The following is a 25559-nucleotide window of genomic DNA, read 5'->3' as shown; positions in this document are numbered from 1 at the left end:
GATGAGTGGAAAGCTATATTTGGAAATGGAGGCCCACCTGTGGAGAAGGAAGAAAACACGAATCAATTGGGGTTTAAGAGGTGGTTCAAGTTTCCTGTAACTTTGACTGGGAATGTCACTGCACTCCATGTGTAAGAGGGGCCAAACTTTTTATACTTCAGTCATTAGCCTTTACTTCTATGAATGGGAGGCTGGTCTCTGAGACAAAGATGACACAGGGCTTCTCAGAGCATTTGTATCAGTTTCTATGGCATACTTGTTCGTGTCTGGAGGGCAGGTAAATATAAGACCCCTTTTAAACTCTAAATTTATCCAAATATGAATTACTTAATTTGTAGGCTTTTGTAAATATGCATAGGTTTTATGATGTACCATCGTGCTGAGTCAAAGCAAAATTTCCATTGAAAAAGTATAGGCTATGTGTTAAATTGTACTCTGACGAATATCTCTAAATACATACACGCCTCTTTCTTACTCAGTAAATTTTGAATGGAACATTTATAAAAATTTATCAGAGCATAGTTTTGTAATCACAGTGCAAAAAATACATAAGAAACAGTTTAGAAGGAGGATAATGAAATTTATAACTGAAAAAACTTAAGAGTCTGACCAAACTGAATAAAATGAGCTTTATAAAAATTTATCAGAGCGTAGTTTTGTAATCACAATGCAAAATACATAAGAAATAGTTTAGAAGGAGGATAGTGAAATTTATAACTGAAAAAACTTAGGAATCTGACCAAACTGAATAAAATAAGCTTGTATTTTGTTTGTCAGTTGAAAACATAGTTCAGCTGACAAACTCAGTAATTTTATTACTCAGTAATAAAATACCTGACAGAAGGGTACAATTCAGAAAGGAAAATATAAAAAGGCAATATTTACTGAAAGCATTTAAGCTCAGCTGTTAAAACAGGAAATGTAACTTGCATTTTTAAAGCAATGTTTGCAAGTTAAGTACTGTCTTGGACTTAAAGTTGTTCACATATTTGAAGTACGCCCAACTTATAATAGTATGTTCTGGTTAATATGTGAATTCCATTATGGTTACACAATTCATTGTTGCTTGTCAGTTTCAATAAAAAGAGGTGAATAGAAGGAAAGGAGTGTACCTGACTCTTACCAGGAAAGGATGGCATACACATAAAGCCCACAATACACAGGAAAGGGCTTTCCTCTGTATATAGAAGAATAGAAGTCACCTTTGTTTCAAGCAGCTAGACAATCCATGTCTAGGTGATATTGCTGTTTGTTTTCATTTTTGCCAAATTTCATGTGTTTTAGAGTGACTTGTCTCTATGTAAATTTTCATCTGTTCTTGACCCCAAAGAGCACTTTGGTTGGTCATCTATAGCTAGTTTGATCAAAATGCATCATTGAAAAACATTCATTGCAATCATATTACATTTCATAGAGAAATGCTTTGTTGAGCTTGATTTTCATCCTGCCCTAAATATCATTAGCCATCTGATTGGTCTCCCCTTCATATTAGAGCTGACTCACCCTCCACTACCTCACTTGGCAGTTATCTTATGAGAGTGGTGGTGCTCAATCATGAGGCTCATGGGAGTTACCGTGGAGCTTTCTAAATGTATAGGCTATGCTTGGCCCTGGATTAGATGTAATGAATAAGACTACGCCTCACTTCACTTTCATTTCCGTTATTTACCATGATGAGAGCTCCTCAGTAAGTAGGTGTTGTCAGGATTAATGGACAAGGAGCTCCTATATAATTTCCCCTCTTGGAAGGTTCCAGTGGGTTCCTATTAACTGGCTGAGATCTGTGCTGGCATCTACACGCACTTTGTTGGCTCTGAAGAAATATCCCCATTTATGTGAATATTGTAGAACCTATGCAAGAGGAAAGGAAGATGGAAAATTATTTTAAATCAAGGATTTATCTCCCTATCTATTGATTCTACATATACCCACTTCTTTGCCAGCTCCAACAGATCAGAAAAATCTGAGACCCAACAAGCTACCTATTGAGTTATCACAGTGAGCCCCCATTGCCCCTCTTCATTTCTTTATAACTCGCTTTGCTAACTATTCCTTGTTACTATTGGTGAGTGTGGAGAAAGGAGGTAATGGAGTAAAATATTTACATATTTGGGTGTCATCATCATTAGTTTCCTTTACCCATGATGAAACAAAATGGGATGAAAATTGTTTTATTTTATATTTTAATCAAAAATTCTGAAAGTGTTTATTGCATTTTCACTGATAAATGATTGTTCTTGTTTGTATTTGTCCCAGAGAACCAATTTCTCTAAGAGTAGACGTCCTTCTATGCATCGTATGGATGATAAGTTTAGCCTTTCATATACTTCATGTTGTCGCTTAGTCACTTAGTTGTGTCTGTTTTGTGACCCCATGGACTGTAGCCCTCCAGGCTCCTCTGTCCATGGAATTTCCCAGGTGAAAATACTGGAGTAGGTTGCCATTTCCTCCTCCAGGGGATCTTCCTGACCCAGGGATTGAAACCGGGTCTCCTGCATTGCAGGCAGATCCTTTACTGACTGAGCTACAAAGGAAGCCCTCCATATACTTCATACTTTTGCTAAATCACAGGTGGAAAATCTGAATTTAGTGGTTTTTCTTTTTTCCCACACTTAGCATGTGAGAGAATATGGTAAAGACTAGCTAGGCATTCATCATACTCATTTCTTTCGCTTCCTGGCACAAAGCATGACTACATTTCTCAGTCTTCCTTGCAGTCAGGTGTGTGACCATATGGTTGGGTTTTAACCAATGGTATGTGGGCAGCAGTGACAGGCCCATCCCTCAGGGTGGGCCCGTAGGAAACCTGGCAGCTCTTTACTCCTCCCCCGGCTGGATGTCAACACCCAGTGAGTTCTCAGAAACTGTAGCTGAGGAAGGCCAGGTCTACTCATCCTGGGACCCTGAGGGACCTCCCTGCCCCCACACATACCCCTGCCTCGAACCACCTGGACCATTTTCCTGAAGAAGTAAACGTCGATAGTGTTTAGGCCACTATACATTGCAAGGCTCTATTTGTTAATAGCACTTAGCCTATGTCACCTAATGCAGAGAGTATGTCATGTTGAGAAATTAGAAAAGAAAATAAAGATAATTAAACCATTGCATGGTTTTTAAGAAGACTTTTAAATCAAGTGCAAGCTTTAATAAAGCCTAAGAACGAGGTGTGCTTCTAAGTCTTATAGTCCATGGCGGTATGAAAACTAGTAGGAAAAACACCAGACCTTATACTTTTCAGTGACACCCTGCATGTCAAGTTTGGGGAATAGAAACAGATGCAAAACTCTGCTAAACACATCTTTGTTTCCTGATGACGAGCTGAGATCCAGCCTCTCATGCCACAGTGAGACACAGATGTTTCTGCTCCTCTCCAGAGCCCACACTGATGGAGGTAGACTCCCTGCATTGCACCCCAGGACCAGAAGAGAGACGCTGCATAGGAAAATGCCATTCAATCTTTGGAATAAAGCTGCCACTGGAATCCAAAATATTATTAACGTTATTCTTGTGATGGGTTTTATTGAGCCAATGCATAATCTTTCCCTCTTAGTCCATTGTTCTATAGAAGTAAAGTTAGTTAAGCTGATTATTTTTGCATGAGTTTTCAAAATGCTTTTAAACACAAGGATTTAATCTAATTGCTGCCGCTATTGCTGACTGATTTTTTTAATTCACATAAAAAGCCAATATATGTTCACTTAGAATATGCATATTTTTAGTAAAAAGAATAAATTGTCATTCACTTCAAAATAACCAGGGTCTTTTCTCATTATTAGTGTATAGGAATGCAAGGGATTTCTGTGTGTTGATTTTATATCCTGCAACTTTACTATAGTCATTGATTATTTCTAGTAATTTTCTGGTGGAATCTTTAGGGTTTTCTATGTAGAGGATCATGTCATCTGCAAATAGTGAGAGTTTTACTTCTTCTTTTCCAATTTGGATTCCTTTTATTTCTTTTTCTGCTCTGATTGCTGTGGCCAAAACTTCCAAAACTATGTTGAATAGTAATGGTGAAAGTGGGCACCCTTGTCTTGTTCCTGACTTTAGAGGAAATGCTTTCAATTTTTCACCATTGAGGATAATGTTTGCAGTGGGTTTGTCATATATAGCTTTTATTATGTTGAGGTATGTTCCTTCTATTCCTGCTTTCTGGAGAGTTTTTATCATAAATGGATGTTGAATTTTGTCAAAGGCTTTCTCTGCATCTATTGAGATAATCATATGGTTTTTGTTTTTCAATTTGTTAATGTGGTGTATTACATTGATTGATTTGCGGATATTGAAGAATCCTTGCATCCCTGGGATAAAGCCCACTTGATCATGGTGTATGATCTTTTTAATGTGTTGTTGGATTCTGATTGCTAGAATTTTGTTAAGGATTTTTGCATCTATGTTCATCAGTGATATTGGCCTGTAGTTTTCTTTTTTTGTGGCATCTTTGTCAGGTTTTGGTATTAGGGTGATGGTGGCCTCATAGAATGAGTTTGGAAGTTTACCTTCCTCTGCAATTTTCTGGAAGAGTTTGAGCAGGATAGGTGTTAGCTCTTCTCTAAATTTTTGGTAGAATTCAGCTGTGAAACCATCTGGACCGGGGCTTTTGTTTGCTGGAAGATTTTTGATTACAGTTTCAATTTCCATGCTTGTGATGGGTCTGTTAAGATTTTCTATTTCTTCCTGGTTCAGTTTTGGAAAGTTGTACTTTTCTAAGAATTTGTCCATTTCTTCCACGTTGTCCATTTTATTGGCATATAATTGTTGATAGTAGTCTCTTATGATCCTTTGTATTTCTGTGTTGTCTGTTGTGATCTCTCCATTTTCGTTTCTAATTTTGTTGATTTGATTTTTCTCCCTTTGTTTCTTGATGAGTCTGGCTAATGGTTTGTCAATTTTATTTATCCTTTCAAAGAACCAGCTTTTGGTTTTGTTGATTTTTGCTATGGTCTCTTTTGTTTCTTTTGCATTTATTTCTGCTCTAATTTTTAAGATTTCTTTCCTTCTACTAACCCTGGGGTTCTTCATTTCTTCCTTTTCTAGTTGCTTTAGGTGTAGAGTTAGGTTATTTATTTGACTTTTTTCTTGTTTCTTGAGGTGTGCCTGTATTGCTATGAACTTTCCCCTTAGGACTGCTTTTACCGTGTCCCACAGGTTTTGGGTTTTTGTGTTTTCATTTTCATTCGTTTCTATGCAAATTTTGATTTCTTTTTTGATTTCTTCTGTGATTTGTTGGTTATTCAGCAGTGTGTTGTTCAGCCTCCATATGTTGGAATTTTTAATAGTTTTTCTCCTGTAATTGAGATCTAATCTTACTGCATTGTGGTCAGAAAAAATGCTTGGAATGATTTCTATTTTTTTGAACTTACCAAGGCTAGCTTTATGGCCCAGGATGTGACCTATCCTGGAGAAGTTTCCATGTGCACTTGAGAAAAAGGTGAAATTCATTGTTTTGGGATGAAATGTCCTATAGATATCAATTAGGTCTAACTGGTCTATTGTATTGTTTAAAGTTTGTGTTTCCTTGTTAATTTTCTGTTTAGTTGATCTATCCATAGGTGTAAGTGGGGTATTAAAGTCTCCCACTATTATTGTGTTATTGTTAATTTCTCCTTTCATACTTGTTAGCATTTGTCTTACGTACTGTGGTGCTCCCGTGTTGGGTGCATATATATTTATAATTGTTATATCTTCTTCTTGGATTGATCCTTTTTCTATGCATTCATATGCTTTACTTTTCCAAAAATTCAATAATATGTATATTCTGATTATAATCAGATTTTTATAAAAGTAAATTAAAATGTTCCACATCAGAATATACCCTTATTTCAGTATCATTGTTAAAAGAGTAAGCAAGTTAAAGTATATGATTATACCTTAATATAATCAACCTGATAGATATATGTTATGTTGCTTCCAACTTATTTTGCTTTTAAAATATGTTTTCATGGGCATTCTCAAGTATTTCTTAGAAGTAGAAAACTGCCAATTTATATACAGAACATCAAAGTCTCCAATCTTCCGTTAAAAAATAAAGACTAATTTTTACTCTAGGCACTATTCTGGACACTTGAAATTCAACAGTTAAAACAAAGAAAGAAAAAACTTTCCCGTGGTGCTTAATATCATTGGAGCTTAAAAAAAAATTGATAGGGGGAAAAAACAGTTATTTTAATATTTTATTGCTAACTGATTATTTTTATAATTGCGTATTGGTTAATTATACTTTTTCTTCTTTGATTGCATCTGCCAGCCAACACCTGTGCCTACTAGTATAAGGTAGTAATTTTCACAGGAAAGAAGAATTTTTTACAAATTGTGTGGCTAGTTATACGTATATGTTATAGTAATTTAGACCCTTTACAATGGAAGTTGAAAACAAATAACCTGCTCATTTCCTTTTAAAAATTCACCAAGTGGAATGATCTAAATAAAGACCAAATACAAATCATGTGGCTGAAAAGAACCACGCTTATCCCTGGTATTATTTTCTAGTTGTGTGTATTTTAAAAGCTGATATTTTGAAGTTAGAAATCTTTTAGTTAAGAATACCAATTAACCTCTTCCAAAAATGGCTTCCTCTACAGAACCAGCAATCATAAATTCACAAGTGCATTTACATCTTAGTTATAATTTATCATTTCTATCTTTCATGAATAGGAAGGCATTGGGATAGAGTAATTCTCTAGAACATAGTCTTCTATATCAGAGCTGTGTCTACTAGATTCAAAAAATGCTATCTCGCTGTTTGCAGTTTAGGAGAATTTGTTTTGCAGATGGTGGTGGTATTTTGCAGATGCCCTTCCTTCTTCCCGGAGCTTGTTAGTTACTGATGAGCAGTGGATACATGAGGGACCTTTCAGAGGCTGTCAGTCTGCTTGATTCAGAACGTGCTTCACCAGCAACCTACAAGCCCTGTTGAGAGTCTGTAACAGGGTTAGTAGGACAAGAGAGAGGATGCTGTGATTTAGACACTTCCTATCTTCACTGACTTTTTCTTTGAAGTACCTAATGAATTTAAAGTGCCTAGGGACTTCCTGGGCAGTCCCATGCTTAAGACTCTGTACTTCCACTACAGGAAGCACAGGTTCGATCCCTAGTCGGGGAACTAAGATCTCACATGTCAACTGATCCCAGAGTACATATTACAGAAAACCAACAATTAACAGCCAGTAACACAAAACAATACAGAAATGCAGCCACTTTGAAACTAAAGCTCCCTCTCCTAAATCTTGGATCAATGAGAAATCAAAGATAGTTACAGAATGCTTATAAGAAAAAAATCGTACAAACTATTTCCTATTAAAACAAAGCAAATTGATGGCATTAAATTGGCATCATATAAAAATAAAATAAAGTGCCTAGCAGTGCACCGACTCAAAGGACATGAGTTTGAGGCAATTCTGGGAGACAGTGAAGGATGGGGAAGCCTGGCATGCTGCAGTCCATGGGGTTGCAAAGAGTTGGACTCAGCAACTGAACAGCAACCAAGCGGTGCACTGCAGGGCACTCAAGAAGCATTCCAAAACACTTCTTGCCTTTCCTCTGCCTTCATGCTGGCCCTTACTTGCTGTGCGCTGGGTGCCAGAAATAAGTATTTAAAAGCTCATTAAAGTCTTTTATGGTGTTGCCATTATTTTCCCCAATTTACACATAAGGAAATGAACCCACAAAGAGGTCACATACTTTGTCTAAGATCATCTGGTTAATAAATAACAGTACCTAAGAATTCTGAAAAGCAGATTCTTTGCCTCTGTCATGCATTGGTGGTCTGCATCTTCCTACAACCCCACAGAAAAGACTGGACATTTAGAAAATATGTTTTCTCTTAGGAATAGGCAGCTACTTGGATTTTCTTCAGCTTCTGTAGCCCACAACACAGACACGCAGCGATCTTACTGGCTGCCCAGAGATAATGCTAGGAGGCACTGCATCTTGATACTGAAATGGAAAGAATCTGTAAGAAAAATCTGTAGTGGAAATTTAGCTCGCCTCGATTGCCAAGGTCCCTTACTGGTATTAAGAGCTGAATTGTGTTTCTACCCAACCAGATTCATATTTTGAAGTCCTAGCTCTCAGTACTTCAGAATGTGACTGTATTTGGAGACAGGGCCTCCAAAAGGGTAATTAAGGAAAAATGGGGGCTTGCCTGGTGGCTCAATGTTAAAGAATCTGCCTGCAATGCAAATACCTGGTTTGATCCCTGGGTTAGGAAGATCCCCTGGAGGAAGAAATGACAACCCACTCCAGTATTCTTGCCTGGAGAATCCAATGGACCGAGGAGCCTCTGGGGCTATAGTCCATGGAGTCACAAAGAGTCAAACATGACTGAGAGACTGAACACGCATGCACAAGGAAAAAATAAGGTCATTATGCTAGGCCCTAATCCAATATGACTAGTATCCTTATAAGCAGAGGAGATTAGGACATAGACATACACACAAGACCGTATGTGGACACAGAGAAGATGACCATCTACAAGTCAAGCAGAGATGTTCTCAGAAGAAACCTACCATGCAAATACTTTGATCTTGGACTACTGGGCAAGAATCATGAGAAAATAAATGTCGGTTATTTAAGCTACCCAGTCTGTGTTGCTTTGTTATGACAGCCTTAGCAAACTATTAACAACACAAATAAAGCTGGGTCTTTACTAGTCTCTGAAATGAAGAGCTGTTCTGATTATTCAGAGTTCCTTTTTAAAACCAGAATTCTGGACCGGAAAAACAAACAAATAGTTATAGGTCAAATCCAGTAAGGAGAATTTCAAGTGATTTCACAGAGTATTTTTCTTATACTGGGATGTTGACACTCCAGATGGAACTTGACCTAGAGGATCAGTGACTGGGGCCTTGACATCTTAGGTCACTTTGTTGAGCTTGGCGATGCTTATTGTAATAGTGATTGGAAGGGAATTTCTGAAAGAGAATGCCTTCTGGATTTCTTCACACTGCTACTTGAATATACCACGAAAGAATAAACCTTTGCAGAGTCTCACTAAATTCATTATGGATGGATGAATGCAGTAGTGCCTGACAAGTGATGGTAGTGGCCACTTTAAAATTAGAAGAAAATATGCGCATGGCTATTGCAAAGGGGGGCTTCCCAGGTGGCGCTGGTGGTAAAGAACCTGCCTGTCAATTCAGGAGACATAAAAGATGTGGGTTCAATCCTTGGGTCAGGAAGATCCTCTAGAGGGGGGCATGGCAACCCACTCTAGTATTCTTGCCTGAAGAATCCCATGGACAGAGGAGCCTGGCGGGCTATGGTCCACAGGGTCACAAAGAGTTGGACATGACTGAAGCAGCTTAGCATGCAGCACACAATGCAAAGGGAAATCTCAACAGAAAGAGTAAAGAACTGAAGAAGGCATTAAACCTTATCCAGAGACATTAAAAGGAATTGTCTCTAACAAAAGTCCCTTTGACTTTCAGGTCAATAAATATTTTTTAAATGCATGCATAATACTATGGGGGAAATCAGAATTTAGAAATTAACCTTGACTCTGACCTTAAATACTTATTGATATGATATAAGAAAAAAGATAGAGTCACAAATAGCTGTAATTTCATGTAGTCTTTGATAAAATCAGTAATGGAACTGAAAATTATAATGAAGTCACAGAGGACAGAAAGGTCATTCTGACTGGGGCATTGGACAAGACCCTCTAGGAGAGACGTCCGTGTTAAGTTTGGAGGTTGTATAGCATTTACACAGACTATTTTGCAGAGGGCAGGGCTTTCTAGGCAGATGGATTAGCACAAGGAAAAACAGATGTTGTTGATTGCAAATCATGTTCAGTGAAAAAGTAGAAATCTGACCTGCTTACTTGAAGGAAAGTGTTGAGAGGATGGGGCCATTGACCCTGCCCTTGGAGATCAAGGACTTGGATTTGAGTCCTGTGTTCCCCATTTACTAGATTTATAACCTCAATCTCCCTGAGCCTCAAATACCTCATCTGTGAAACGAGATAATGACTCACATCTCATGATTATGGAGATTAAAATGAGTACTCAGTGTGAAATCTCCACCAAGCAAAAGCTGATATGCAATAAAAATTCAGTAAATGTTAACTGAACCTCAGAGTTAAAACCTGACTCTGCAGAACATGGAGAGCTGATAAGATTTTTGAGCATGAAAGGGAGAGGAGACATTTGGAAATTTATCACAGTATTACTGTGTGGAGAATGAATTAGAGGGCAGCCATGGTGCAAGAGGGCTTTCCTGGTGGTTCAGATGGTCAAGAATCTGCCGGCACTGCAGGAGACCTGGGTTTGATCCCTGGGTCAGGAGGATTCCCTGGAGAAGGAAACAGCAACCCACTCCAGTATTCTTGCCTGGACAATTCCATGGACAGAGGAGCCTGGCAGGCTACAGTCCAAGGCATGGCAGAGTGTTACATGACTGGGCGGCTCACATACATGATACAAGAAGATCTATTAAGCAAGTGTTAGCAACACCACACCTTTGAGGCCATGGGAGCCTCAAGCAAGACTGTGCTTATGGAATTTACAGGAGGTGATAGATGAGAGGCTTCCATGGCAAATGGCCCTGGGACATGCACCCTGGAACACAGACTGCTTTTCAGAAAATCAAATTCTAGTTCTGTGGCTTGTTTCTCAAGTAGTAGCGTGACTTCTATTGAGCTAGCTAACATCTACAAAATAAAGAGACTGGAACATCTCTAAGTACACTTACAACACTAGAATCAGTTCAGTTCAGTCACTCAGTCATGTCCGACTCTTTGCGACCCCATGAATTGCAGCACGCCAGGCCTCCCTGTCCATCACCAACTCCTGGAGTTCACTCAAACTCACGTCCATCAAGTCGGTGATGCCATCCAGCCATCTCATCCTCCGTTGTCCCCCTCTCCTCCTGCCCTCAATCCCTCCCATCATCAGAGTCTTTTCCAATGAGTCAACTCTTCGCATGAGGTGGCCAAAGTACTGGAGTTTCAGCTTTAGCATCATTCCTTCCAAAGAAATTCCAGGGCTGATCTCCTTCAGAATGGACTGGTTGAATCTCCTTGCAGTCCAAGGGACTCTCAAGAGTCTTCTCCAACACCACAGTTCAAAAGCATCAATTCTTCGGTGCTCAGCTTTCTTCACAGTCCAACTCTGACATCCATACATGACCACTGGAAAAACCATAGCCTTGACTAGACGGATCTTTGTTGGCAAAGTAATGTCTCTGCTTTTGAATATGCTCTCTAGGTTGGTCATAACTTTCCTTCCAAGGAGTAAGCGTCTTTTAATTTCATGGCTGCAGTCACCATCTGCAGTGATTTTGGAGCCCAAAAAAATAAAGTCTGACACTGTTTCCACTGTTTCCCCATCTATTTGCCATGAAGTGATGGAACCAGATGCCATGATCTTCGTTTTCTGAATGTTGAGCTTTAAACCAAGTTTTTCACTCTCCTCTTTCACTTTCATCAAGAGGCTTTTTAGTTCCTCTTCACTTTCTGCCATAAGGGTGATGTCATCTGCATATCTGACGTTGTTGATATTTCTCCCAGCAGTCTTGATTCCAGCTTGTGCTTCTTCCAGCCCAGCGTTTCTCATGATGTAGTCTGCATAGAAGTTAAATAAGCAGGGTGACAATAAACAGCCTTGACGTACTCCTTTTCCTATTTGGAACCAGTCTGTTGTTCCATGTCCAGCTCTAACTGTTGCTTCCTGACATGCATATAGGTTTGTCAAGAGGCAGGTCAGGCGGTCTGGTATTCCCATCTCTTGAAGAATGTTCCACAGTTTATTGTGATCCACACAGTCAAAGGCTTTGGCATAGTCAGTAAAGCAGAAATAGATGTTTTTCTGGAACTCTCTTGCTTTTTCCATGATCCAGCAGATGTTGGCAATTTGATCTCTGGTTTCTCTGCCTTTTCTAAAACCAGCTTGAACATCTGGAAGTTCACAGTTCACATATTGCTGAAGCCTGGCTTGGAGAATTTTGAGCATTACTTTACTAGCGTGTGAGATGAGTGCAATTATGTGGTAGTTTGAGCATTCTTTGGCATTTCCTTTCTTTGGGATTGGAATGAAAACTGACCTTTTCCACTAGAATACCTTATGACTATTTAAATCAATAACACGTTAAGCTGATTAGATGAGAAAGTGAAGTGTTAAGAGGGATAGAAAAATTAAAGATAGCACAAAGAAAGCAAAGAGCTTTAAACGTGAGTTAGTGGGTCAGTAGATGATGTCATTACTAGGAATATGGAAAAGGAAAATGAACAGGTTTGGGAGAGAAGAATTAATGTCATTTCTTACAGTTTAAAGGGCTGTCTTTCAATTGGATGTATGTCTCTGTTTTCATCAGGTTACTTATTTTATAGTCTTCTATGTCTTGTACACATCAGATTTGAAAGCAAAATTTTTTTTAACTTGTAGATTCTTTTCATTGGAGACTCAACCAACAGAGGGATAATGTACTATCTGATTGAAAGATTAAATGAAACCCTGGAGGAATGGCAGAAAGTGCATGGCACTAAATTCTACCACAATGTCAATGGAGGGAAGACCTTGATCAGTTATTCCTACTATCCCCGGTTTTGGATGAGCCCTTCATTGAGACCAACATTTGAAAAAGCCCTTGAACATCTCTTGCAAAGGTACAATGGAACAGTTTTGAATGAAACCATACCACAATGTAGTGATATTTTACTAGCAGTCATGATTGTTTGCTGTGTATTAGATGTGCTGAAAAGTTTAAATACCAAGTATTAATAATATGGCTGAAAACGAGGTAGAAATGATAAGGAGGTCTTGTGATTAGGATGCCAGCTAGGGTTCAATGAAATGTGAGGCGGTGCTGTTAAAATGTTTACCATGTGTTTCAAAGCAACACATGTTTTTCTTTCTGGATTTCAGATCAGGTCCCCTGGAGAATACCAGCCAGACTGTATTGGTTGTTGGTGGTGTTCAGTGGCTTAATTCCAATCACCTGCAAATTATTCACAAGGTTTTAAAAAGGTAAATTCCTGCAACAATAATTATCATTTGTTGTCTAAGTAAAAAAAAAAAAAAATTTACTCTTGATGTGAGTGAATTTTATCAAGATTTTATATAAAGGACAACTTGTAATTTAGAATCCAGCAGTTCAAGTCCAGTTTAAAATGTTTCAAAAATACTTTTGTATCCAATCACAACATGGCTCTTTAGCATCCAAATCTCCATTTGCTACAGATCAAAACATGCCCACTGACACATAAAACTATCCACACACACACACACACACAAAAGCACTAATGTACAGCAAATCTATAAAATGAGAGTTTAGTCCTATATGGCAATGATCACATTCTAAAGGAATTCCTCTCCACTTGCTTGTGTAAATACAGACATCTAGAAATGTCATCAGAGTTTATGACTTGAGATCTGCTTATTTCACAGGGAAGACTTACTCAATATCCTTGTGATCATCAAAACGTTGGGAATTGGATTTCATTTGCCAGTGGATGGAGTGCACTTCTTAACACAGGTAAATCCATATTTTCCAGGCTGTGTGAATTTCATGGTTCCTGTAAGGATCCTTGCTGGTGTCTGAAAAAGAACCCAAAAGGCACTGTATAATATTCAACAACCTTCATAAAATTCAAAGCAGATGGTACACTTAAGGAGTATGATTTCAAATCAGTTATAATGATTCCTAGAAATAAGGGGACAGTTCAGTTCAGTCACTCAGTCGTGTCTGACTCTTTGCAATCCCATGGACTGCAGCGTGCCAGGCCTCCCTATCCATCACCAACTCCTTGGAGCCTACTCAAACTCATGTCCGTCACATCAGTGATACCATCCAACCATCTCATCCTCTTTCGTCCCCTTCTCCTCCTGCCCTCAATCTTTCCCAGCATCAGGGTCTTTTCAAATGAGTTGGTTCTTCACTTCAGGTGGCCAAAGTATTGGAGTTTCAGCTTCAGCATCAGTCCTTCCAAAGAACACCCAGGACTGATCTCCTTTAGGATGGACTGGTTGGATCTCCTTGCAGTCCAAGGGACTCTCAAGAGTCTTCTCCAACACCACAGTTCAAAAGCATCAATTCTTCGGCGCTCAGCTTTCTTCGTAGTCCAACTCTTACATCCATACATGACTTACTGGAAAAACCATGGCTTTGACTAGATGGACCTTTGTTGGCAAAGTAATGTCTCTGCTTTTTAATATGCTGTCTAGGTTGGTCATAACTTTTCTTCCAAGGAGCAAATGTCTTTTAATTTCATGGCTGCAGTCACCATCTGCAGTGATTTTGGATCCCCGCAAAATAAAGTCTCTCACTGTTTCCATTGTTTCCCATAAGGGAAACATAAGGGGACACCAGCCCATAAATAATGCTTTGAATTCATAAAGAAGAAAGTGGGACCAGAGTTTGAAAAAATAAAAACCTGAGGGTTAGATGAGAGGGCTTATGTTGTAAGTATCCTCTTACCTCATTCACGTTTCAAACACTGTAAAGGCTCCTGCTAAAATCATATACGAAATTGTCAGTATCAATGAGTAATTTGGAAAAGAGTGGCTTTGGGGAAGAGGATTTCTGACTGATTGCTTTCAGAATTTGTCTTTGAAGTAGTATCATTCATTTTGCCTCAGGTTGGATGTTTATAAATGAAAGGAGTCGAGGCCTCTGATCAGTTCTCATAGAAGACAGTAAATCGGTAGTCTCAACACTAAATACAAGTCTCATAAAAGAAAGACACCATCTGTAGGTAAGACAAACAGCTGCTCTTGCTCAGCAAGGAGAGCTCACAGGCATCCCGGATTGTGTGCAGTTGCTCAGGGGGAGCTCAGGAAGCACTGGGAACTGGGGAGACAGGAAGCTGTCCATTGAATGTGTCAACCAAGTGAGATTTATTTTTGTGTCAATTATGAGTGCTCCTAGCTTTCTCCAGCACACATCATAGGATCCCCCTCTCCTTTCTTGAAACGTTACTTTCCTGGCCACCAGATCTGTGGTGCAAAAGCATGAGAAACAGTAGAAAGTGGCCAAAGTAAAACCACCAAATTCAGCTTCTTGAAGTCAGGCAGGGTTAAGGTCATGTAAAGTGAGTTGAGACATTTGGCATCTGGGGTAGCTGAAGGGATTCGGGGATTAGAAGAGGGGTCTTTTGATCATTTCTTCTATGGGTTATGAATTGAATCTCCTTTAATGTTATTTGAGGTCTGCAGGTCATGTTTGCAGCTCCTTCTTGAGGACTTTGGTAGCTCCATTTTGCTTCCTTGATTGCGGCCTCTCAACGGGAACTGGAGGAACTGTGATGCCTCCAGGTAGATTTAGAATGAACTCATCTCAGCAAACAGACCTTTGGCACTTACCATGTGCCAGATACCATGAACCGTTGTGCCTGCCATCAGGGCTGCAGTGGTGCTCATCAGTTTTGCAGGCTTGGTGAAGATGAAAGGAAGGAAGAAGAGGAAGGGAAATGATCAAACAAAAGAGGAAGTTATGGTAGTAAGTGGAGGCGGAAAAGAAACCTGAACTCGTCATCCGACCTTGGCATTCATCATCCTCATCGTGGCCATTCAAGATGTGGCTTCCACCTTCCTAGGTAGACTTAGTCCTTGCAACCAGTGTATATGCATCCATGTGTACTCACATGTACACACACACACATGTGCACACACACACACGCACTCACTCCACCACTGTTTTGGCTCCTCAAGCACGCCTTGCTCTCAGTCACCCCCAGATCTTTAAAGCTGCCGTTCCCTCTTCTTGGAGCCCACTCTCCACCGCCTTCTCCCCTGGGAAACTTTCGGTCACTCTTCCAGCGTTAGTTTAAGTGCAGGTTCCTCTGAGAAAACCTAATTGACGACTTCTGAACTGAGAAGACCCTGGACTCAATTGGCTCTTCCTGCCATGAGCTCCTGTAACTGTCTGGTGCCCTTGTCTGTGTCCCTCAACAGATCCCTGGCTTGGTTGTCTGTCTCCCCTTCTGGTCTAATCTCAGTGGGAGCAAGGTCGGGGTAGGGGAGGGAGGTCTGCATTGCTCATTCTGGTCCCCAAATGCAAACCACAAATCTCAGCACACAGGAGACTTTCAGAAAGCCTCTCTTCCTTCTGGGCAGAGCCTCAATCAAGGCTCAGCCCCCTTTTCTAAATTTGGACCATCTCAGAAGGGCCTTCTTCCCAGCTCTAGAACTTCTGGTGGGATCAGCAGAAGCCTGTGTTGCAACAATATTGCAGCTCAACTTCTCTCTCTGCCCAGTTTGTCTTCCCTCACTCTCTTGGAGGTGTTGATCCCAAGGACGGGGGGACCTCCTGCTGGCCCCCTGCCTGCCGGTTTCTGGCTCAGAGTCTCTTTCTCAGAGAACTGACCTTTCTCTAGAAACCACTTATTGCAAAGTTTCTTCTTTTTATTACTGGGCACCTTAAAGCTGAGAGGGCACTTGTAACCAGACAAGAAAAAACTTTATAAACATTATTGAGCACCTTGAGCAGTATTTTTCAGGTGACGACACAGACTGTTTCCCATCTGTTCCTTTTCCTCCAGATTTCTCCTTTATGATCCTTCTCTATTCACTACCTTCATTTGGTGAGAAACACTCTTCTTTGTATGTCACCAAAATAGGTGTGCAAGCACAGAAAAGACAGAAAATTAGACACCTTTGTACTGCTTTTTTTATCTTGCAGTTGGATTAACAAATGCAAATAATTATTTGCTTTTTTACCTTGAAAATAAAAAAAAAATTTTTTTGATCTTTAGAAAAGGGAGGAGGAATACAATTCCCTCCCCGTGGCAGTGTGGGTTCTCAAAGAGACAGACACCAGGACAGGATCAACCAGATAAGAGGATTTATTGGAAAGAATGTCTGAGAAGAATAAAAGGGAGGGGCAGGAGTAGGTGGGAAGAGTTTCAGACCACACCACCCAATGCATATCACTCGGTCTTACACCAAATATATCTTGAGTGTCCACTATGTACTGGGAACTATGTTTGGCTGTAATGTGTCTGATACGAAGGGAGGGGAAGAAGGGTGGATTAGGTATCAAGAGTCTCAGACTACAGGTAGGTCTGAGAAAGCCTTGGTCAAGCCAATGAGGAATCCTGGAGCCATTATACTTAATGAAGTAGTCCCTCTTCTCAACAGTGGACCTAAACTAGAACCTCTGCTGATCTCCATCAATGCCTTGAGCACGGTTGGGGAGGGAGGGAGGAATATGACTTACAGAAGCAACAGATGGAGACACTACTCACTTCTGGGGCTCCCAGAAGCCCACTCCCCCTGTTTCTCTACTCCCACCCAACAGCAAACCTCACTCAGCTCAGGAAGCCCTCTTGAAATCTGCCATGCCCCTGCAGAGCTATTCCCTTTTCTCTCCCAAGCCAGAGTCTGATTTGTGTGCAGGAGCTCAGGTGCTTTGTGACCCTTTGGACTCTAGGCCGCCAGGCTCCTTTGTCCATGGGATTCTCTAAGCAAGAATCCTGGAGAGGGTTGCCATGCCCTTCTCTAGGGGATCTTCCTGACGCAGGGATTGAACCCACGTCTCTGGCGTCTCCCACATTATAGGCGGATTCTTTACCACTGAGCCATCATGGAAGCCCAGAGTCTGGTATATTTCCCTCCAATAAAGGACTCAGTAAATATTTACATATTTGTTTCTCCTGTTTGAATGCCCTGTCTTAAGAATACGCACTATGGTTTACTTACCCTTGTATACCTGTCCCTCAGCACAGAGCTGAATGCAAAATAGATACTAATTAATATTCAAGTGAAAAATTCCAATAAATGGAGATAGAATTTGTGATTTTCAAGTCTTGGTTTTTAAATTGAGAATTTTACATACTTCAGTGGATCTCTGTGGACAATAAACCTAACCACTTTTCATAGAAGAAAAAGTTCTGAACTGTGCCACTATAGACATTAATGTATTGCTGTTTTATATATGCACTGATATTTATATTTTGAAAAAATTAGAACACATCTTAAAGAAATTCATTTTTTGTCTTACAATAAGATCAATCTGTAAAAAAGATGACTTTTATGTGATTTTAACTTGAGTTTTTAAATCATAAACCAGTCCTTTTAATCAAAATTCTCACTCTTCTCTTTTCCAATACAGAATGAAGTTCAGAATTTATGGAAAAAAAATTTGATTATCCTGGAAGATGCAAAAAAATATGGCTATGAAGTCGTTGACACATTTGCTATAACCATGGGGCGACACAAAGAGTTTTTGCAGGGGACGTGCGGGTGTCATTTCCATGAGGTATTTATGCTGGCTCTATGGTTTTTGTAGCTTTTGATTTTTTAAAATTTCATTGCATCTTTAATTGCATTGTCAATCTTATTTTGCATCAAAGAAACTATGTCTGGAGGAGATTAAATAATGTATTCATCATCACTCAGCCAAATCAAGTAGTAGTCACAACTCAAGGCTCTGCAAAATGAAGTGTTAAAATAATTAGTGTTCATGTAGACACCTGAAGACTAGAATAGCTGGCCAACATAAGCAGAAGATGGAGAACACTTGCCTTTTCTAGTAGACTCTGAGACTTCCCATCAGAAATTCTGTCCACAGAAGGGGGGAGATATCTTTAATGGAAAAAGATTGAAAACAAGGCAATTTAATTGCTAAATTGATAGATTACCTTCCTCCATTGGTTTATCCAATGCATTAACAGAAGAGTCTGTGTTTTGAAAAGTTTTTTGTTCTTCATGGTAAAATTGATTTTTATTTGTAGTTAGTAATTTTGCCTGGCAAATCCCATGGACGGAGGAGCCTGGTGGGCTGCAGTCCATGGGGTTGCTAGGAGTCGGACACGACTGAGTGACTTCACTTTCACTTTTCACTTTCATGCATTGGAGAAGGCAATGGCAACCCATTCCAGCGTTCTTGCCTGGAGAATCCCAGGGACGGGGGAGCCTGGTGGGCTTCTGTCTATGGGGTTGCACAGAGTCGGACACGACTGAAGTGACTTAGCAGTAGCAGCAAGGGCAACAAAAGTCTTACTTGAGGAGCATAAGCCTAATCCATGAATGTACTTTCTGGGTATAGCATGCTAATTCTTTCTGTCTAGGGTGCTCTTGTGGGCTTCCTTGAAGACGCCCCTACTGGGCCCTCTGATAATAGCTCCTTTGACAGAGGAATACTTCACTTACAGCTGTATTCCTTCCTTAGCCCCTTGGCTTGCAACTGTCTGTCCTCCTGTTTGCAGGTCATTGCTTCACCAGGCATCCTCGTGGAAAATATACAGCATGACACTGGGCTTGCTATACTCAGTTGCCCCCGTGTTGTCCACAAGAAACCCTCATTCATCCTTGCTGTGCTGTTGCCAGACATATCGTGAGCTCCCAGTGGAGCCCTGCCTCTTTTTCTCCTCTCTTTCTCTCTCTACTCTCACTCTCACTCTTGATCTCTCACTCTCTTCCACTTCAAAGCTGATCTGTAGCATCATGTCTCATACCAGTTCTCATGCTTCCAGTCCCCAGAGGACACATGTCTACCTCTCAAAGTTGGTGTCTTGAAATCCCGTCTCACTTAGCTTAAAGCAGGAATGAAGCAACCACCCAAGATGGAGCAAGATCACAAAGTTTAAGAACGTCCTTCATAGAAATTCTCTCTCTCTTCCTTATTCTCCTTTGCCCAGCTCTTAATCAGGGTTTGCTAAGCTGAATTTTGTCCACATTTTGGCAAGTTTTGCACATATTACCACTATGTTGCTTTCGACAATGAGGTTACTTGGCTCCTGTTGTTGACTAGATCTCAGGAGCTTCAGCGGAAACTGCAATGAACATTGTCTTGGTTGATCATCCTCTCAGATACTGATTCAATTGTTCTTTCTTGTGTCCCTTTGTAAACCAGAGTACAGTCATGAGTGAGATGACAACTCTAAAGGTTTCTTCTGATCCTGTTTTTCAGCCCTAAGATGACTGTTATAATTCATCTCGATCCTCAGAGTTTTATGAATATCCAAAAGTTATTGACCCTGCATTGGTTCTTCTGTACATTCTGCTAATGGAGTCATGTTACAATTTTGTGTGATATATGGAACTGTATCTCAGAGAGGCGAGAGGCTGCACCAACAGTAGAAAGCATGTCCTTTCGAGTTTAGATTTTAGCAACTTGAAGCTTGACCATGCCATTGCAGAACAGATTTTAAGCTGTAGGATACTGTGTGATTACTTACTTCTTCCATAAGAAAATATCCTTCTGGGGCTTATCCTATTTGTAAGAGGTCAAGACTGAGAAACACAAGAGCAGGCAGCTTGGAAGAGGAAGAAACAGTGAACTTGCAGCTGAGCCAGCCCTGTATCAGAGTTGGCTGCAAAAGCAAGCCAAAGGTTGTCAACCCACAGAAAGTGGGACTTTGAAAGACAACATACAGATTGGGTTTTTCCCCTCATTTAGAAAAGGTTTATTTATTTATTTTTACATAATATGTCTTCAGTTAGCATTTTAGGGGAGGGTATCTGTTTTTCTTTTTTTCAGCTTCAGTGCTCTGGAAGTCTAAAAAGACAAATCTTCCAGTGATGTCTCACATGGCTCCAATTAAAAACCTGAAGATGCAGGAATTCCCCCACAGTCCAGTGGTTAGGGCTCTACCTTCTCACTGCCGAAGGCCCAGGTTCAATCCCTGGTCAGGAACTAAAATCCCACAAGCCACATGGTGTGGCCAATAAATAAATAATAAAAACAGAAGAAGATGCCTTTCCCACATGATTGCCTTATATATATCTTCTGCCACAGGATCAACCAGTTGACAGGGAGAGTCATGGAATTTGTCAACTACAGTAAAGCTCTTTGAGTCATCAAAACTAGAATATTGGCTTATAAATATTACTAATAAAAAATCCTTAATTTTCATAATCATGAGTTAAGCATGTTGGGAAATTACTTCATTAATTTGATTTTATAATTTTTGTGTACAATTATTATATATAAATTATGTTTTATTAATCCTTATTTTTGATGTGTGCCATCTTGATGGTAAGGTATATGCATATCACCCAGATTTTCTCTGTTGATTCTGGAGCAGTGTTACCCATTTTAATGTTTTCATGTTGGAGCTGAAATATTTGTGGGAGCATTTGCCTTTCCAGTTACAACATAGAACTGATAAGATCGTCTTTCTCAACTGACTCCCTTCATCACAAAGTCTCTAAAGTCATTCATCACAGAGGCCTAATTGTTGCTTAACTCTTGAACAATTTGTACCACTTGTACCTCAGGAAGTCTCCAGTGCTGACACTGAGTGTTTTATAAGCTTTCTAAACTGTCACCCAACATCTTAAATCACTGTTAGCCTATTATAAACAATCAAGAATATCTAAAGCATTTTGCAAAAAAGGATGGTTTAATGATGAATGTAGCAAGCTGGGAAAACGAAGATTATTGGTCTCATACAAAACATTAAAGGGCAGAAATTCATTAATAACAACCACATTTTCCTCTGTGCTCGACTCAGGAGCTGGCAAAGGAATTTGTTGTACCATAAAAGCAAGAATTAAGATCTGCTGTATTAAAGCAAAAAGAATTTGAATTTGGGAGCCTTGTATCTTTTGGTATTCAATGGAACCATTCCCGTTATAGATTCACAGATACCTGAGAAAGATTGCTGTAATCATCAGTGTAAGATCTCGGTGTGTTCTCTTTGATTTGTGGTGAGAATTCTATCATAGACATAACAAACCAGCTCCAGTGGGCCCCTGTCGCCATAGGTGAGATTAAAGGTCTCGGGGTGTCTCTTTCATCTGTCAAAGCAGCAAGAGAGGGTGTGTTGCCATCATGAATCTATAAACAATTTTCCAACTGGTATGCATCAATTTTGACTAAACTGTTCCTGCTGATTAGAAAAGCAGGTGTTTCTCTTCATGGGTAGAAATGGAATTTTGTTTTCCCAGTGTTTATACAGGACAACAAACAGGATCCAGGTAGCTCTTGCCCAAGAGTGGTTTTGGATGGTGCCTTTAGTTATGCGGCAAACATCAACTGTGAGTGAGCTAAAACCTGGAAAGGATGCAAGTGAATTCTAGCTTTTTCTAGTGGTTGATTAAAGATTGGTACATGGTGACAATGAGCTCATTAGCCATAATGGAGCTCAGCCTTTCCTGAGATAGCTTGGTACAAAATGCTCTTCCATAGGGAGCATCCTATATTGAATGGTGATAACACCAATAACATCAGGGTGTCTCTCTGAAGAAGGATAATTAAATGGAGGATAAATACAGAAAAGTGTCAGTCACTCTATGTTGCACTAGTATGATGGCCCAGGAGGCAGCTATCCAGCCCTGCCTCTGCAGTCTGGAATGTGGAATGTTGGTAGGCCTTAGAAAGAGATGCTGACCCATCACTATTTCATTTCATGTTATATGCAGTGAACTGATTAAGTGCCAAGCTGAGATGGACTTTGGATTGCTTTGATTAGCATTTTTCTTACTTTAGGTCTTAGTGTTCTAGCCTGGTGAAATCAAGATCTGCGGTTTGGGAAATACTACCACTTAAAGGATTCTTAAATAATATTAGTATATTAAATGATCCCAATAGCCCTTACAAGCAAAGAAACTGTTTAGCTTAGTTTGACCCAGTTTTTCCCAAAATGTTGACCACAGACCACTTTTCTTTTTTTAATAATAACTATTAACACCTCAGTAAACACATTTTGGGAAACCTAGCATAGAGAATAAGGTCTAAAATCACTCTTGGAGTACAGATTAAATGTGGCAGATTGACCACAAGCATTTGTCTTCTCTTCCACTTGAAACTCCACAAAAAAAGATTTTAAAGACATAAATCTCCACCACCACCATCACCCAAAAAAAAAGACAGAATAAGAAATAATTCATAACAGACAAGAAATCTTAATTCATTTTAAGAAGTTTGACTTAGCCTGTAAGAAAAATTATAGTGTAAAATGCCTAATAAGGACCTACATACAGCACAGGGAACTATACTCAATATCTTGTAGCAACTTACAATGGAAAAGAATCTAAAAAACAATATATGTGTGTGTGTCTGTATATGTGTTGCTGCTGCTGCTAAGTTGCCCACCAGGCTCCTCTGTCCCTGGGATTCTCCAGGCAAGAACACTGGAGTGGGTTGCCATTTCCTTCTCTAATGCATGAAAGTGAAAAGTGAAAGTGAAGTCGCTCAGTTGTGCCCGACTCTTCACGACCCCATGGACTGCAGCCCACCAGGCTCCTCCGTCCATGGGATTTTCCAGGCAAGAGTACTGGAGTGGGTTGCCATTGCCTTCTCTGCTGTATATGTGTGTGTATATATATATATATATATATACACACTGAATCACTTTTCTGTATATCTGAAACTAACACAACATTGTAAATCAACTCTATTTCAATAAAAACTTTAAAATATTAAAAATTTAAAAATTCTTTCATAGTTTAAAAAAGCAAAAGTTTATATTTTCCCTAAAAAACGATAAAGTGCCTACAGAAGAGAAACACCAGTTATAACAAGGGCAGGCTTGACTCACGGATCCTCTGTGTGGTTCAGACCTGAAGGAGCCGGGTGCTGAGGGAGGCAGGGCTGCAGCACGCATCAGAAAACAATTGGCTGACAGTCTGTGTGCAATGGACACTGAGTCCCTCACCCCAATCCATGCAGCCAAGAACCTACACCCATACACATGGGATTTCTTTTAAAATTGAACAGCAGAGAGTCTAGACTCAGAAAGACAGGTATAGCAAAGAGCAAACTAATCTAGAGGCTGAAATTAGAAAGTCAAACATGAGACTGGCTTCTGAAAAGCAGAGTTCTTAAAGTCCTGAAGCCTCCTAAATACCAGCAATCAGTCGCATGTCACCTCAGACAGGAGGCTGGAGATCTCTTCTGATGAGAAATGAAATGGCCTAAAAGAAGATCTCTTTTAAAAACTCCAGAATAGTGCTGGGCAAATCCTTCTAGTGACTCCAATAGTGGAAAATGTTGGTCCACAGTAATTGTTTCTAGATAACGCTTTGTGCGTGAGTGCTCAGTCACTTAGTCATGTCCGACTGTGACCCCATGGATTGTAACCCTCCAGGTTCCTCTGACCATGCAATTTTCCAGGCAGGAATACTGGAGTGGGTTGCCATGCCCTCCAGGGGATCTTTCTGACCCAGTGATCAAAACTATGTCTCTTGCATCTCTTTACCAATGTGCCACGTGGGAAGTCCTGATAACATTTGTATGCCATATGCATATGTAGACTAGGGCTTCCCTGGTGGTTCGGTGATAACCTACCTGCTGATGCAGAAGACTCCAGTTCAATCCCTGGGTTGAGAAAATCCCCTGGAGAAGGAAATGGCAACCCACTCCAGCACTTCTTGCCTGGAAAATCCCATGGACAGAGGGCGTGGCGGACTACAGTCCCTGGGATCCCAAAAAAGGTTTATAAGACTTAGCAACTAAACAACAATATGTACAGGCTGTGCTGCACCACTGTAAGATCTCAGCTCCCTGACCAGAGATTGAACCCATGGCAGTAAAAGTGCAGAATCCTAACCACTAGGCCACCAAGGAACTCCCAATAGTGCCATATTCTTAAATAAAAATTCTAAGTTCAGGAGAGATGTAGGGAAACAAATACTGGTGAGTTAAGATCAAAATAGATTTCAGGATTCAACAAGTCCATCTAAATAGTGTTTGAAATCAATTTGACTAACAAAGGTAATTTCAACAGTATCAAGAATTCAGTGACATGACTATTTAGCCACTTTGGAAATTGAGTTTAAGACAAGGCGTTAGTCTCTGGGGAACTGTGTAGAAGTGCAAGATAGAACCAACAGTTTAACTTGAAATCAGTAAACTACTGTAGGTCTGTAACTCCTTCTAATGAATCTTTCCACATCAGAGGAGAATCTGTTTCCAGAGTCAGGAACTGAGTTCTGACTGCGGGCAGGAAGTAAAGAAGCTCAGTTCTCAGTGCAAGAAGGGTTGATAATTTGGAGGTAGGTTGGAAGACAGAGACACTGAGTATTTAGAAACACCAGAAACAAAAAGAAAAAAAATAAAAACCTCATTCCTAAAGAAAACTTTAGTCTTGCCCTCTAATCCTCAGCATCTTTGACCCATTCAGAAGTTGGACTCCTTTCACTCAAAACATAGCTTATTTCATGTGGCTATAATTAAATATTGGGAGTGGGGGAGGTACGTGAAAGAATTCCTTATTATCTGTAAAAATTGCATGGTTTCCTGAAATGGAATTTTAAGGACTGGCTTCTAGCTATTGTTTGTCACTTTATTTTTATTCTCTTTCTGTGAATTCTTAAGCTATTTTTTTCAGCTGATCATAAATATTGCAACTGGATTGTGAATTGAATGTCCTGTCTTCAGAATGACTATGCCAAATAAAAAGTACCTCAGTAGTATCCATTTATCTTCAAAGACTGTGTTAGCTGGTTTTGCCTGCTCAAGCTCGTGTTTTCCCACCTTAGAAAACCATTACCTTCATTCTTCAGACCTCAGGCATGATTGTGAAACACATTTGTAATCAGAATATCCTCCCTAATCTGGTCTAGAAATTTTGGAACACTTGCATCACTGAAAATTGTTTTCTATTTTGTTCTGTGGATCTGGAACCACATCAGAAGTTCCTCGGGTATTATTCAAGTCAAGATCAGTTTTAGAAA

The 25559-nt window shown here is 39.9% G+C and overlaps 1 protein-coding gene across 39 annotated transcripts in view; it reads left to right on the top strand.

Moving 5' to 3' along the window:
- Positions 1-25559, top strand: part of CPED1 (cadherin like and PC-esterase domain containing 1) — a 326670-nt gene that overhangs the window by 291208 nt on the left and 9903 nt on the right. For all 39 annotated transcript variants that reach the window (XR_015162215.1, XM_086395901.1, XM_086395902.1 and 36 more), the window contains 4 exons: positions 12384-12604; positions 12864-12965; positions 13386-13473; positions 18049-18195. Coding sequence is in view for 38 of the 39 variants with exons in the window: in XM_086395901.1 (XP_086252027.1) it covers positions 12384-12604; positions 12864-12965; positions 13386-13473; positions 18049-18195 (558 nt within the window). In the remaining variant the exon portion in view is untranslated. The remainder of the gene's footprint in view (positions 1-12383; positions 12605-12863; positions 12966-13385; positions 13474-18048; positions 18196-25559) is intronic.

This window comes from Bos grunniens, chromosome 4, assembly GCF_055505025.1.
Source record: "Bos grunniens cultivar Pamir isolate PY7600 chromosome 4, Bosgru_T2T1.0, whole genome shotgun sequence".
In the NCBI taxonomy this organism is placed as follows: Eukaryota; Metazoa; Chordata; class Mammalia; order Artiodactyla; family Bovidae; genus Bos; species Bos grunniens.
This window is presented reverse-complemented; position numbering and strand designations above follow the sequence as displayed.